General features: G+C 43.1%; 1 protein-coding gene across 4 annotated transcripts in view; it reads left to right on the forward strand.

Annotated features, from left to right (window-relative positions):
- tle2a (TLE family member 2, transcriptional corepressor a) overlaps nucleotides 1-15,300 on the forward strand; it is a 38,512-nt gene extending 23,212 nt beyond the window's left edge. For 2 of the 4 annotated variants that reach the window (XM_028587229.1, XM_028587230.1), the window contains exons 4-20: nucleotides 764-808; nucleotides 3,134-3,196; nucleotides 3,607-3,711; nucleotides 4,257-4,470; nucleotides 5,269-5,285; nucleotides 6,155-6,250; nucleotides 6,902-6,946; nucleotides 8,011-8,172; nucleotides 8,429-8,555; nucleotides 9,486-9,682; nucleotides 10,071-10,150; nucleotides 10,840-11,089; nucleotides 11,426-11,673; nucleotides 13,208-13,355; nucleotides 14,069-14,219; nucleotides 14,474-14,550; nucleotides 14,854-15,300. In XM_028587229.1, the coding sequence (XP_028443030.1) occupies nucleotides 764-808; nucleotides 3,134-3,196; nucleotides 3,607-3,711; nucleotides 4,257-4,470; nucleotides 5,269-5,285; nucleotides 6,155-6,250; nucleotides 6,902-6,946; nucleotides 8,011-8,172; nucleotides 8,429-8,555; nucleotides 9,486-9,682; nucleotides 10,071-10,150; nucleotides 10,840-11,089; nucleotides 11,426-11,673; nucleotides 13,208-13,355; nucleotides 14,069-14,219; nucleotides 14,474-14,550; nucleotides 14,854-14,961 (2,133 nt within the window). In that variant the 3' untranslated portion in view covers nucleotides 14,962-15,300. The remainder of the gene's footprint in view (nucleotides 1-763; nucleotides 809-3,133; nucleotides 3,197-3,606; nucleotides 3,712-4,256; nucleotides 4,471-5,268; nucleotides 5,286-6,154; nucleotides 6,251-6,901; nucleotides 6,947-8,010; nucleotides 8,173-8,428; nucleotides 8,556-9,485; nucleotides 9,683-10,070; nucleotides 10,151-10,839; nucleotides 11,090-11,425; nucleotides 11,674-13,207; nucleotides 13,356-14,068; nucleotides 14,220-14,473; nucleotides 14,551-14,853) is intronic. The other 2 variants (XM_028587231.1, XM_028587232.1) reach the window with 2 other exon arrangements.
- Nucleotides 15,301-15,648: the final 348 nt, after the last annotated feature.

A 15,648-nucleotide genomic window follows, 5' to 3' on the forward strand; every position in this document is an offset into this window, starting at 1 on the left:
GCAATGTGCTTTTAGGGACATATGTGCACTTCAGAGTGCACATGCGAGGGCTGGCATCGTCTGAAGCTAGGAGCAAGAAAATATTTTGTGAGTGGTTCTGGTCTCCCACTGTTGAATTTATTTGTGTAAAAACAACCACTGAATTGGCAATTTATGCAAGTATAACATCACACATAAGTTAAGACAGAACTTAAATATTTTGAGCTGGTTAACTCATCGGTTTTATTCCAAAGAAAATAAATAAATATTTATTTATTTTCTTAAATTATTAATAATTAATTCATTGTTGGTTTGAGGCTTTTTGTGGAAATATTTTCTAATAAGAAAAATATAGAATGGATTTGTTATCATTTGTATCACTTTTGCATTTCATCCTGCAGATAAAATAAAACTAAATAGTCCTAACTGCATCTGTTTTAGCTGCTGAGATACAAATTCAGGTATAGCAATATATAACAGATGAAAAATGATGTGCGGTAAATGTGTCGCTTTTGGGAGTCGTCAGCTGGTGTAGTGATTTAACTTTAAGATTTCTCTTTGAGGAAGTAGACCGCATTTGTAATAATTTATTTAATGTATAATTGATCAAAATTAAAACTATATCCATATTCCTATATCCACATGGGAAATATTCATTATATTATGTTAATAAAAAAAACCCTTCTTAATGTACTCCACACATGACATTGTGTGCATGTCAGTCAACTTGGCATATTCTTTATGTACAATCATGTATATTAACTGATGTTCTCCTGTGTTTCAGTATTACGAGATGTCCTACGGCCTTAACATTGAAATGCACAAACAGGTGAGTGGGCTCAGGGTCTCTCTCGTTCTCTCTCTCTCTTTGTGTCTTGTTCCCCGCTCTCTTATCTCGCCTCATACTTCTAAAGCTTTGCATTATTCTCTTGGATTATTATCACTGCCTCCTTTCTTTTGCCACCAATCAGCTCTACTCAAAGTAACTAATATTTTTCAGGAAAGTCTGTGTGTGTGTGTGTGTCTCTCTCTCTCTGTTTCTGTGTTTTTCTCGCTGTCTCTCTACCACTGTAATGTCAATCCTCTCTCTGATGGACCTATATAGCGCGGTTATGCTGTGGAGACGTTAATAGGATCCACAAACAGAATTCATTTATCTACCTCAGACGGATGAGAATACTCTGCCCTTCCCCGAGCCTCAAAAACAGCCTGCCCTCTCACCCGTCATAAATCCCTGTCTGTTACTACCTCTGTGCCCCATCCATCCATCCATCCATCCCTCCCTATCTCCCCACTCACTCCCCACCCACTGCCCTGCTTCTTTGTCTTCTATCCCTCTTTTCTCCATTCCCTTCAATTGCTTTCTTACTTTGTCTTTTTAAATGCTCCTCTCTCTTAATCTCTATTTCTTCACCGTCCCTGTCTCCCTTCCTTCACATTGATTTCTTTCTCTCTTCTTTTTTTTTTCTTTGCACCCTCCCTCCACCTCCTCACAGACATACAGTCCATGCTGAATTTCACTTTAAATCAGGTCACTGCCTTCCTGCCGTCTACTCTTTCGTTCCCTCTCTCTCTCTCCGTTCATTTCACCATCTCAATCGCTTCGCTTTTGTCGTGCTGCATCTCCATCCCCTCACCCCACCCCCAATCCTCCCCCGCCTTCCTTCTGTTTCTTCTTTCTGTCTATTTCTCCTCCCTCCCACATCCTTCGTTCATTGGCTGTCATTTCCTCAACCCAATCTGCCCTTTTCCTCCTCCTCTACCTCCTCTCCTTCCTCCGCCTCTTCTTTTCATTTCCTCTCTCCCTTTTATCCTCTTTCTCTCGTTTGCTCATGTTCTGTCTCTCCCCCCACCCTCTCTCTCTCTCTCTCTCTCTCTCTCTCTCTCTCTCTCTCTCTCTCTCTCCTCCCTCCCCCCCTCTCTCTCCTGAAGATGTCATTTAGTAGTTGGAGTTCTCTAACAAGAAATCATTGTGTCTCCCTTGGGGTGGGGGGTGATGGATTCAGAGGATGGAGGGAATGGGGGAGGGGAGGAGGGGCGAGCATGCTGCCTGGCTGAAAAATGGAGAGTGGAGGGAGGGAGATGTGGGCAAGCAAGAGGAATGAGAGAGAGAGCATGAGAGAGGGAGAAAAAGAGGGGGTGGAAGTTCAGTCCGGCATCAATAAATCACTTAAGTGTGTGTGTGTGTGTGTGTGTGTGTGTGTGTGTGTGTGTGTGTGTGTGTGAGACACACATTCTCGCACATGCTAGCACACACACACACACAGCAGAGTCTAGCTGTCAACAAGAAAAACAGCCCGTGGCCATAATGATGTTGTCATGATCTCTGCATGCATATCATTACTGGCCCTAACAGCCTTGTTGGGCCTGCCGCTAAACGTGTGTGTGTGTGTGTGTGTGTTGGTCATTGTATGACAGCGCTGTAACAGTGATTACTGCACTAATACTGGGAAAGGAGAAATGGAAGGATGGATAAATGGAGTGTGATTAAAAAGAAAGATGGAAAAGGAGGAGAGAGGGATGGAAAGAGCGATGAGGAGGGAGGGAGGAAGGGCTTGTTGTTGGCTGTGTAGTAGAGCAGATCGAGACAGACATACACCCACAGCAAGAATCACTGACCCCCAGCAGGAAACACACACACTCACAAGCATTCAAAATGCAGACACACACAGACATGCAAGGACACATGAGAAACACATGCGCTCATACACACACACTAAGAAAACATGGTGAATCTTGCATCTTTTCTCCTGCACACACACACACACACACACACACACACACACACACACACACACACACACACACACACACACACACACACACACACACACACACACACACACACACACACTGTGTGGGCTGGCTGAGGCCGCAGCAGATGCTGTCCATGAATATTTTAGCCAAACTCCCTGGCAGAGTTTCCATTTGCATGGACCAAATGTAAGCAGCTGAAATATTTACCACACTGGCCCTGGGAGAAGCAGGCCGCAGCCACGCCGTGTGTGTGTGTGTGTTGTGTGTGTACCATTTATGAGAGTGTGTTTTCTTTTTGTTCAAGTTTAATCTTGGCTTTGCGACTGTTTGAGCGTGTGTTTATTCATCAAAGCAACAGTATTTTTATTTTTTATTTTTTATTTTTTTCTCCTTTCAGACGGAGATTGCCAAGCGGTTGAACGTGATCTGTGCTCAGCTCATCCCATTCCTGTCACAGGAGGTGGGGCACACACACTGTACTGCATTCAGCCATCTCTCTCCAGTCTTACAGCACCCCACACAGAAGGCGTGCACATGCATACACACAATGAGTAATATCTCTGTCACACACACACGCACGCACGCACACACACACACACACACACACAGCTGCAGATGGATAGAACTTCAAAGCGCATTCCTCGATCGCCAAATGGTTGCATGCGTTCACATGATTCCCAGAGCGAAAAAAAATCTGTATTTCAAATATGCTTTTTGTGAGACTCAGAGTACTTTTTACACTAATTAAGAAACGTTACCCCTCATTAATATTGATTCAGTTTACAGATTATTTTTTATTTTTTTATTTTGAGTAAGAGTATTTAATTCTGAATCCACCTGCCCTCACTGACATCTTGTTTTTTTCCACAGCACCAACAACAGGTGGTCCAGGCCATGGAGCGCGCCAAACAGGTGACCATGGGGGAGCTAAATGCTTCGATAGGGGTACGTGGGCTCCCCCCTCTGCCTCATAGCGTGTGTACCTTATCCTCCCATTTATTTAAGTTTCCTTCTTTTTCTTTTATTGAGGCAAACATCCATTTGCCCACTCTAAAATATACAGATTTATTTCATAAAGATGGATGACTAATTTGAAATACCAAAAATTGGCTTTAAGATTTCTTTTATATATTTTTCATTCAGGTGGCCTTACCAGCTACCTGAACAACATCAACAATTAAACGAAGGGTCCTATCAAATGTCCCATATGATTTTCCAAATATTTTAAATGCAAATATGATGCATAGAGGTTTAAAACAGCCTTTAAATAATATTTCAGTTGAAGTTATTAGTTGTCACAGTTATTTCCCATCACGCTGATTTGCAGAGCCTCCCCTCCTAAAGAGCCACTAGCATCTCTCACCTCGTACACATCGCAGCACTTAGTTCCCTCGCTTTACTTCCTCCTCTTTATCACTTCCTGTTAAATCACTTCTTTCATTGCCTGTAAGTCACCCAAATCTATCTTTCTTCTGTCTCCTCTCTCTTTCGGTTACTACCTCTATTCTTCCTCCCTGCAGCAGCAGCTTCAGGCTCAGCACCTCTCTCAGCATGCCCAGGGTTTGCAAATGGGCCCTCACCCATCAGGACTGCCTCACCCCGGCCTGGCGCTCGGCGGAGGGTCCGGCCTGCTGGCCCTGTCTGGGGCTCTGGGGGCTCAGCTAGCTGCCAAGGATGAGAGAGCTCACCTAGAGGCAGCAGCAGCCGCCGCTGCCGCTGCAGAGCACCACAGAGGTACATGGACACTTTAAATTGATGCCTGTTTACTTATTTTACTTTCTTTGTTTGTTTTCCTCATAGCAAAAAGTGTAAAACTGTAGATTTTTTTTTTTTTTTTTTTTTTGGGGGGGCATTTTCGGCCTTTATTTTGACAGGACAGCTGAAGACATGAAAGGGGAGAGAGCGGGGGAATGATATGCAGCAAATGAGTCAAACCCGGGCCCGCTGTGTTGAGGAGTTAACCTCTATATATGGGCGCCTGCTATACCAACTGAGCTATCCGGGCACCCGTAAAACTCTAGATGAGTTTAGGGCTGGGACGAGAGTTGGATTGCATTCTTAGAGATGAAAACGTCTCTCTTAGTTGGGGGTAGGGTAAACACCGAAGTTTGGCTTGATGGATCCTGATGATTGGCTTTGCTTTGGATTTTTGGCAGGACACAGGAGTGTTGCTGATAATAACACTCCTCAGGGATATTTCCCCTCTAAATCATCAGCTGTAGAGGGATGTAAAGCGATGGTGGCTAATGTGTGTGTGTGTGTGTGTGTGTGTGTGTGTGGTGTGTGTGTGTGTGTGTGTGTGTGTGTGTGTGTGTGTGTGTGTGTGTGTGTGTGTGTGTGTGTGTGTGTGTGTGTGTGTGTGTGTGTGTGTGTGTGTGTGTGTGTGTGTGTGTGTGTGTGTGTGTGTGTGTGTGTGTGTGTGTGTGTGTGTGTGTGTGTGTGTGTGTGTGTGTGTGTGTGTCCTTATCTGCATTTGCTATCCTGTGACCTGGTTCCTGGATGTTTTTTGGTGCTTCTGCCTGGAATGAACAGACCGTGAAGCAGGACCAGTGAGTACAAATTACTACACAATCCCTTAAATCAAGTACACTCACACCCGTTTGTTCAGCAGTTTCTGATAGTGTAGGCAAATTCAGTGTTGTACATGGGTATCCACTCCACAAAACGTTTTTCTTTTATTTCTAAGGCTGTAAAACTATAGAGAATTCCAAAATATAAGTTGAAAATATGTACATATTTCTTGTCAATGTTTATTTTATGGTTCATATTGCACTTGACACGCAGTCAAAAAAGGATCCCCACTGCACGCACTTAATGAAACTGACATTTTTAGGATTCAACTTTGCATTCTGTGCCCATTTATACTCTTAGAAATGTTGTTCACTGTGGTCAGTTGGAAAGCACTCATGTTTTGGCAGCTTTGATTTATTTTCAACATCTTGTTGGCTTAAATTTAACTTATATACACTTGGATTGCAGTAAACTGATGCTGAACCCTGTATGGCAACAATTTAGATCTCAACATTATATCAATACCACTCTAAAATTGTGACAATACTGCTTTAAAAAACTGCATCAGTGCCAAAACGCATTCAGACTGCTCCACAGTCTTTTCTGCTGCCTTAAAGAAAATTTGAAGCATTCTCTTTCGTCCTCTTACTCCTACAGTGTGCCGGCCGATCGATGCGGCCTGATATTCTTTCACATTCATCTCCGCAGCTTATGAGCCTGACATGATTTATGCAGTCCCTCTCACCTCATTATCACCCTCTTCCTCCCTCTCTGCCCTCATTCCTTTTTTTCATTCCTTCTTCTCGCCTTTGTGCCCCCCTGCACACCTTTTGATCTTTGCCTTACTGTCTTGCTCTTTCTTTTCTCACCCTCTCCCCTCCTCACCCCTCTCTGTCTTACTCTGCAGAGCTCTCTGTCCAACGGGGACAAGGGTCGCCCAGCAGACTACCTCAGCAACGGCAAGAAGAGGAAAGCTGATGAGAAGGAGTTCATGACCGACTATGTGAGGCACTTTCATAACACTGCTAAATGTTTAAGTAACTGAAGGAAAGTTTCGCCCAACTCTGCCTGTCCTCACCAGATAAAACCAGTGGTGTCTGAACTGTGGACTTTGGAGACCTGCTCTCCTTTTAGACCGTAATTGAAATATTCACACTCCCTGCCTGCTGTCATCACTGTATTATTTGTGTTATTGTGGAAAAGCCGATACATAAAGCTCTGTAAGGGATTATTTTTATTGTGAGATAAATCAATCCCAGGTAGTTTTTATTATCAAGTTCAGCATTACCGTTTTGTTCGAGAAGACCTGCAATAATAAAAAACAGAATCAGCTCCGAGGATTTCACCTCTCCAAGTTAAGCATAGAAAATGAATTTGTTACCTTTGCGCTGTCCATTGCATCTGCTTCCAACCATCTCAGTCAGTAAAATGTTAAAGATAAGATATTTCATTTTCCTTTTATATGCAGCGTAACAAATTATAGCTCTTGAGACAAAAAATGTTTCATAAAACCTTTTTCAAATGCGCTCGATTCCACACACACAACCTCTGTTTGCGTATGACTTTGTGTGTTGTATATTTCTACATGAAATCTACATACATCAGACAGTAGAGCAGGAATATCTAATCTCACTTCCTCTCTCTTCTCTCACAGGGCAGCGATGCGGATAAGAGTGATGATAATTTGGTGGTGGATGAGGTTAGTATGCGGCCGCCGGCCTCTATTGGCCTCAATTCACCGCTTTCATCTGCATACATCATGTAAACACACCCAGCAGGACCATCATATTATTCATTTGAATAAAAATGAAAATACCCCCACACCTCTGTGTGCCTTTATTTCACAACATACACAACCATAAAGTAAATATGCATTCACACACTTGACTGCAATTCATGCTCCGTCATACATACAATTCTGTAGGTATGACTGTTGAGGTTTTAATAGTTTTTATGTATAAGTGCAAAGTGGATAGCGAGCTAGTAAGATGTTGGAAAATGTTTTTTTCTAATGTATGGTAACCAAAGAAAAAACTCCAATCAATGTTTTTCATTATTATTATTTTTGACCTACCAGATGAATACATAAGTGTCCATTGTGCATGAGATGACAGTAACTGAGACCGTACCCAGTTCCTGAAAGCATTGCAGTGTTGGTCTTGTTCGTAAAAGTCCTCTGGTGCCAGGAAGTGATTTCTTTTATGTTGATTGATTAACAATAGTTGGCACAAGCAGTTAAAGGATAGATTTGCAGTTTTTCAAGTCTGTTTTTAAAACAACAGTTGCCCATATGAACAGTGAAACAGATTTTGCTTGCTGTAATCATTCCTCATGTTCATAAATGCCATGACTGTGTTTCCAATGTAAATTATGGGGGACAAAATCCGTAGTCATTGTTCTGTGCAAAGGTATACAGAAAGCTAATGTGAGGCTTCAGCAGACAAATCAAGTGGGTATATTCCTAAATTATTGTTTTTAATAAGAAACCATTATTCACAGACCAATTGTAACATTAAACAGGAATTTTATACTTTGGAAAATACCAACTTACTCAGACTGCTGAAGCAAGCCGAAACATTTTTGTCATGGTTAAACAAGCAAAGAAAAGAATTAATACACATGAGGGGGAAAAAAGCGAGGCCGATAGATTTCCATGTGATCTCTCTGTGGCCTTCAGCACTAAAACACTAGAATGAATAAATAAATTATAAATGACTTATTTCTGTCCAGTGTAATTTAAGTTTTATACATTTTTGAATTCAGGACCCGTCGTCCCCTCGCAGTGTGCAGTCTTACTCGTCCAGGGAGAACGGCCTGGACAAGATGCCCCTGTCCCGTAAGGACGGCCCCCCGCAGGCCAGCCCCGCCTCCCTGGCCTCCTCCAGCAGTGCAGCCTCCCCGTCTCGTGGCAAAGAGCCCCCACAGGTAGACCTACACGTCTGTATGTCTAAATGGACTAAACAAAGCCATAAAAACACAAACATTTGAGTGATTCATATGGTATTATTGTCCCATGAATTCAGATATCCATGTAGAACACGCATGGTATAATTCAGTATAGGACATTACTGTTTCTGTGCTGTCAGCACGCACTGTATTCTGCTCACTTTTCATTCTAAATTAATTCTCTTTTTCTGTCTTTATTTTCTAACACTTTTCTTTTTATTCTTTGCTATCCCAGAGGGAGAAGTCCAGTACTCCAGGTATGAAGCCAGGGACTCCCATGTCTCAAGAGTCCAACACCCCGGGACCCAGCGGACCTCCGCAGTTCAGACCTGTCCCTGGCAAGCCTGGTGTCGACCCCCTCGGTAAGAACATCCCATGAGCTTTCTTTTATTCCCCAAAGAACATATCTTCTGTACGTAATTGTTCGAGGGTAGCATTGGACTTCAGAAAGCCTGAAGTTGCTGGTGTGAAGTGAAACTGTAAAGCTAGCCTACATCACTGGAAAATCTCAGGAGACCAAAAAAAAAGAAATGTCTCCATCCCTCCTCTTGGGGACACAAACTTTCACTGCACACAGCATCAATTAAAAATAGGAATCTGCCTCTGCAGAGATGAGTTTTTAGCCTGTACTCGCTTTGTTACGTGTGGTGATTCTATCAGCATCGGGCCGCAGTAGTTGGTATGGGTGTCAGCCAGCTCCCCACCACCCACAACCATCTGGACTTAATAAGCAGCTGTGGGCAAAAATATTCAGCGCCCTCACTTTTTAAATGGAAAGATTAGGAGAGGTGATGGACTGTGACTGTGAGCTGCTTTATAATGAGCCTCCATCAATTCCACTGTATCTCTTTCTCTCTTTTTTTCTCCCCCTCACATCACCTGTTAGCCCCACCCGCACACACACTCCATTATGCATACATACGTACACGCTTGTAGATGCGGCTACATGCACAGACAGAAGGATATGAGCACACATATACGCACACCGTCTTGCTGCAAGAAGGCACTGTGACCAGCAGGGGGCACTAGTGGTCTAGTGCTGCAGTTAAAGGATGTTTTCCTATCTTTTGTATGGCAGGCGGTAGCGTGTTCACAGCCTGTCAGTCACAACTGTCTCATACACTGAGAGGCCCTGCAGAGGCAGTCACCTTATTACATGTGGAACTGATTCTGTTCTTTGCTAAAATGAAAGTCTCAAGACATTTTGTTGCCTCGATCAATAATCTTTTCACTTAAATAATTCAAAATAGATTGACGCTCTGTTGTCTTTTCCTCCCTTCTCCCTCCTCCAGCTCTTGGTCTGAGAAACCCCCTGGCGGTGCAGGGAGCATACCCTCCTGGGGCTTTTGGCCTGCCTCCAGGGGTGAACGGGGACCTGGTCGGGGCGGCGGGTTACGGCGCCGGCCTTCACTTAGTCTCCCCCCAGATGAACGGCGCTGCCGCAGCAGCAGCGGCGGCAGCTGCCGCAGGCTACGGACGATCCCCTGTGGTGAGCTAGACACTGCAGATAATTTGTCTTTCCAGTGTCACTGTCATATGTAATACCTCAGCATATAAACCTATCACAGAGGGCAAAAAGAAGGAAGGATAGATAGATAGATAGATAGATAGATAGATAGAAGGGAGTGTTTTAGAGGGAGAGCAGCTGCATTGCCATTTATCGTATCTAATATATGACCTTGGCTCTTGAAAAATGTCTTTGCTTTTATATCATTGATTATATAATTTTATTCTGATCTTTCATCTGAGTCTCTATTACCTGTTTTTTTTGTTTTGTTTTATGAGTGAACACTCTTCTCTCCTTTTCTCTCCTCTCCTTTAACATGGGTGTCGTTTGTTGTGTTTTTTTTCTTCTTCTATATCTCTTTCTTCTTCAGGTGGGCTATGAGTCTCCACACCCGCATATGAGGGTCCCTGGGCTGCCTGCCAGCCTGCAGTCAGCCGCCTCCGGGAAACCGTGAGTTTCCTCTTTCTTGTCTGCTATCACGCAAATCTTCACCTGTTCGCTATTAACTGCGCTCAGGTTCGGCTGAAATTTCAATTACAACACCAGAAGAAAAGACAAACAATGTTGAAGGGAAAAGTCAGGAGAGAAACTATTTAAATAAACTGTGCTTTTAAGTCTGTGTTCATACATCAAGAACCTTTTTAAACAAGTATTCACCTTTACAATCACTTAAGCTTGTTATCATTTTCTTGCTTCTGCAGAAAAATGGCCAATGTAGACGACGTGACGTCAGTGATATTTGCAGAGCAGCTTTAATAGACCCAAGAAGTCATATACAGTATTTAGTTATCCAGACATTAAATGTTAAGTTTTAGTCACTTAGTGTTAGTCTGTTAAAAGCACTTCTTGGAAATGCAGAAATCACATGCTAAAGTAGATGAGCTTGGTTGAGGGAAAAGTGGCTACACAAAATAGTTCTGTGATTGTTGAGCAGTCTTAAATGGTGCTCATCAAAGTTACATACTTGTTATTCTTGTTCGTTGAATAGCTCAGCCAAGTCCTCTTTTAGAAACAATGACTAAATAATAAAATGTTTGCCCTCTCTCATCTCCTGCTACTTGTTCCACCAGAAAGTGTTTTCGCTGCAGCATTTTAATCTCTGTTATTCAACAGATCCCTTCTCTGTCTCTTCTCCGCAGCGCCTACTCGTTCCACGTGAGCGCAGACGGCCAGATGCAGCCGGTGCCCTTTCCCCCTGACGCCCTGTTGGGCCCGGGAATCCCTCGCCACGCCCGTCAGATTCACACCCTGAACCACGGAGAGGTGGTGTGTGCCGTCACCATCAGCACCTCGACGCGCCACGTCTACACCGGAGGCAAGGGCTGCGTCAAGGTGTGGGACATCAGCCAGCCTGGAAGCAAGAGCCCCATGGCCCAGCTGGACTGTCTGGTGAGACACCAGGGAGGGGAGGGGAGGGAGACGGATGTTTGGAGACTCGTATTTAAAAATGTGTTGTCTATCTTGTGTCTAATAATGTTGCTTTACTACCAAAAGTGATGCTCCGGTTTCTCCACACATAAAAACACACTTGAGATGATGAATCAGCTTTGTGGTGTTGTCCTAAAGCCAAGTCCTCCAGCACCTTTTATTTATTGCTGTGGTACTGCTGTAGCAGCACACTTAACTTTGTGTCTTTTGTATCCCCTTGTCATCACTTACAGAGTACTAGAACATATATTATTGTGTATAAATGTTTATATTTGTCATTTTATTGTGTCCTATCAGAACAGGGATAACTACATCCGCTCCTGCAAGCTGCTCTCAGACGGACGGACCTTGATCGTCGGCGGGGAGGCCAGCACGCTGTCAATCTGGGATTTGGCCACGCCCACTCCCCGCATCAAAGCAGAGCTGACGTCGTCCGCTCCCGCCTGCTACGCTCTGGCCATCTCCCCTGACAACAAGGTCTGCTTCTCCTGCTGCAGCGACGGAAACATTGTCGTCTGGGACCTTCACAACCAGACGCTGGTCAGGTAAGAGGAGAGAGGGAAGAGCCTGCATCGTTTTTTAACTAGTTTTAGTAAATGTCATGGAAACGGGGAAATGGCCAGACTCTGGTCAAGTTACATGGAAGGAGGAGAGGAGTAAAGAGAGGAGAGAGTGGTGGAAAAGGAAGAGAGGCAATGGAGTGGGAAATGAGAAGGCAGAGACGGCTGCACAGAGAGACAGAGGAAATAGTGTCATTTCTGAATTTTCACAATCTACACTGTCGATCATGAAGTAGAGAGTGATGGAAGAGCAAACATTTTAGATGGGCAACCAAAGCACTGGGGATAATTACAAGTACAAAGAAGGTGGACTGTTAACATGGGCCTGTTTTTAACAGATGCAGCTTTCTTAAAGTCCATTTTTGTAACTGTCTTTTTTTTAAAGCACCATAGCATGCAACTTTATTTTTAATTTGCAAATGTTCAGATGATATACCCACCTTTGTGCTTTACCAGCTAATACGCACATCTAAGTATCAAGAGGCGGGCATTGCAAACTAGCTTAGGCTATAAATGCTATGGTATGTGCCACTGGTCAATGCTATATACTTGTCCCTAAAAAGTAAACCGTAAAACAGCTTTAGGTCTTTTTATCGTTTATAAGCAGGATGGATAGATAGATAGATAGATAGATAGATAGATAGATAGATAGATAGATTTTTATTAATCCCAAAAAAAATGGGAAATAACAGTGTTGCAGCAGCAAAATATCAGACATACAGAGTATACATTAAATAATAGGAACCAAATACATTAAATAATTGAATATATATAGTTTATATTATAACACACTGTAATGTAGTTGTACGCAGCTAGAAGGACATTTTAAGTGTTTATTAATATACAGTATTTGTATGAAGACATATATTTTATATTATTACAGCTGTGTTTTACTCCTTGTCGACATTAAGAATATAGTTGACTTGGGGTGACCTAGAGCTCACCTGGTAGAATGTGCGTCCCATGTAGGCTGAGTCCTTGGCAGCAGCCCGGGTTCGAATCCGACCTGCAGGCCTTTGCTGCCTGTCTCCCCTCCCTCTCCTGTCTACTATCACTATCTAATAAAATTAAAACTAAAAAGCCCAACAAATAACTAAAAAAATTAATTTATTAATATTATATTATTATTATATTAAATAATTTATGCTGGGGCTATTTTGTGGTGAAGACCTGCGTTCCCTCTTTTTCATGCAAAAAATGAAGTAACTTCAACAGCGGCGTCTTGATTTTCCTAGTGTACTAATAAATGGCCTGAAATCAGTAGGCTCCTGGAAAGTTATAGCACCGTGCATGTTTTTGGAAATGGTTTTCTGTAGTGCAGTTTGGTCCTTTTTAAAGAGTATTTGAGTAGTAGGAAAAGAGAAAACCAAACCTCGGCAAATAACAGATGGTTGTATTTACTGAGCAGAGATCACTGAGGAGGCTCGGTAGCCAGAGAGGTCCAGAGGTGTGTGTGCGCTTGCTTATGCATATTATTGTGTGTCTATCTGTAAGACTCTTGTGTGTCTCCTCCCTGCAGGCAGTTCCAGGGCCACACAGACGGAGCGAGCTGCATCGACATCTCCAACGACGGCACCAAACTGTGGACGGGAGGGCTGGACAACACAGTCCGCTGCTGGGACCTCCGAGAGGGACGCCAGCTCCAGCAACACGACTTCACCTCGCAGGTACACGCACACACACGCACACACACACACATACACACATATACACACATATATATATATATATATATATATATATATACATACATACACAGTTGTGCTCATAAGTTTACATACCCATGCTAAAGACTAAAAAGAGGAATAAAAAAATTGGAAATTGATCTTGATGCCTTAATTAAAAAAAAAATTCGGAAAAATCCGACCTTTTAAGGAAACAATTTTTTTTTGTGAATGAATAATGTATTGTAAATAAATAAATGTTCTTCCTTAAAATACAGGGGGCATAAGTATACTCACCCCTATGTTAAATTCCCATAGAGGCAGGCAGATTTTTATTTTTAAAGGCCAGTTATTTCATGGATCCAAGACACTACGCATCCTGATAAAGTTCCCTCAGCCTTTGGAATTAAAATAGCCCCACATCATCACATACCCTTCATTTCCCCATACCTAGAGATTGGCATGTTTTTTTTTCAGTTGGCCTAATAGCTGGTTTGATTTGCATTGAGAGATGATCTTATGGAAAGTAGCCCATGCCAATGGCTACACACATATCTGAACATATACTGTATAAACACAAATGTGACTCGCTGCAGTCCAGACTACTGGGCATTCATGTGCTGACAGGCTGCTGATGATCGTAACGCTTTCCCGCTCTCATATCCACATTTCCTTCTCTCCTTCCTTTGATCCCTTTCTTCCCTCTCCGTCTCCAGATCTTCTCTCTGGGCTACTGTCCGACAGGCGAGTGGCTGGCTGTGGGAATGGAGAGCAGTAACGTGGAAGTTCTGCACGTCTCCAAACCTGACAAGTACCAGCTGCACCTCCATGAGAGCTGCGTTCTCTCTCTCAAGTTCGCCTACTGTGGTATGCACACTCACTCACTCACTCACTCTGACACACACACACACACACACACACACACACACACACACACACACACACACACACACACACACACCACCAACCAGGGAAGCAGAACATTATTATTATTCAGAAGCAGTTTCTTTCTTTTCACCTCTCCCATTCTTAACAAAGGCAGCGCTTCCTCTCAGGCCTCTCCATATCTCACCTCCCCTGAGACTTTATCTGTTGATGGCGGTGTGTGCTTCGTCCTGTAGGTAAATGGTTCGTGAGCACGGGCAAAGATAACCTCCTCAATGCGTGGCGGACACCTTATGGATCCAGCATATTCCAGGTAGGCCATGAAACACCGAGTTTTATCCAAACGCACACATTTACTTTGTTTAGAAAATGAATATTTAAGATGGTGACAAAATCAGAAATTGGGATTTCTGGCCTGGAAACAATCCAGTTGTGTCAGTTGTCAAATGTGAAAAAATGTCTTCAATCCTCGTAATATATAAATATTGGAGGATTATTTTTGGACACAAATACATCAGACTTGAATAATGTGACTTTCTGTGTCACTATTTGTACAAATGCATGATTTAATGACTGTTTATAGCTAATATTGCTTCCTGTGTGTGTGTCTGTTCAGTCTAAGGAGTCTTCGTCGGTTCTCAGCTGTGATATCTCCCCTGACGACCAGTTCATCGTCACCGGCTCCGGGGACAAGAAGGCCACAGTCTACGAAGTCATCTACTGAACACTGATTGGCTGGGAGGAAAAAAAAAACTATTAATCAGGGGGCGGAGCCGATGCTCCCTCCTGCACCAATGACTGTACAGAGCGTCGGTGGCATGGAAAAGAAGAGTCACTCAACTCGTACTTTGTTGTTTTGTTTATGTTTGTGAAAGAATTGAGAAAGAGAAGCAAGGGGGGCACAAAGTCACATCTCTGGAAAAAAACAAACTTTGAACTTTGTTTTTAATGCTCTGAGAACGCTGGTTAGTCTATAGTTGCGCAATTGTGGGATTCTTCCAAAGAACTTTTGCTTTTGTTCCTTTTTTTTTAACAAAATAAAACCTCTGTAGTGAACAAGAAATTAGCAAAAAGAACTTATTTTTTTAGCCTTTGAATTTTCGCAAACAGTTGGACCGCATCGAGTGGAAAAAGACGGAGACGTGGGACTGAGGAAGTGTGGGGAAGGGTTCAGAGAGGGCTGTTAATGGAAAAATATGGTCCATATTCTGTGCTGTGTAAAAGAAAAAAAATAAAGAAAAAAAAGAGACCCGGTCTGGGTCAGCTTGTCCCGGTTTGGCCTGGTCCGGTCCAGTTACGTGGCTGCTCCTTGGGGCAGCAGATGTGTGGCAGATGGCAGGGTGGTGTGCTGTGAGGTTCCAGCTATTTTCTTTCTTCTCCTGGCTAAGTTTCAGCAGCAACATGATTGTAT

Source organism: Perca flavescens, chromosome 9 (genome assembly GCF_004354835.1).
Source record: "Perca flavescens isolate YP-PL-M2 chromosome 9, PFLA_1.0, whole genome shotgun sequence".
NCBI lineage: Eukaryota > Metazoa > Chordata > Actinopteri > Perciformes > Percidae > Perca > Perca flavescens.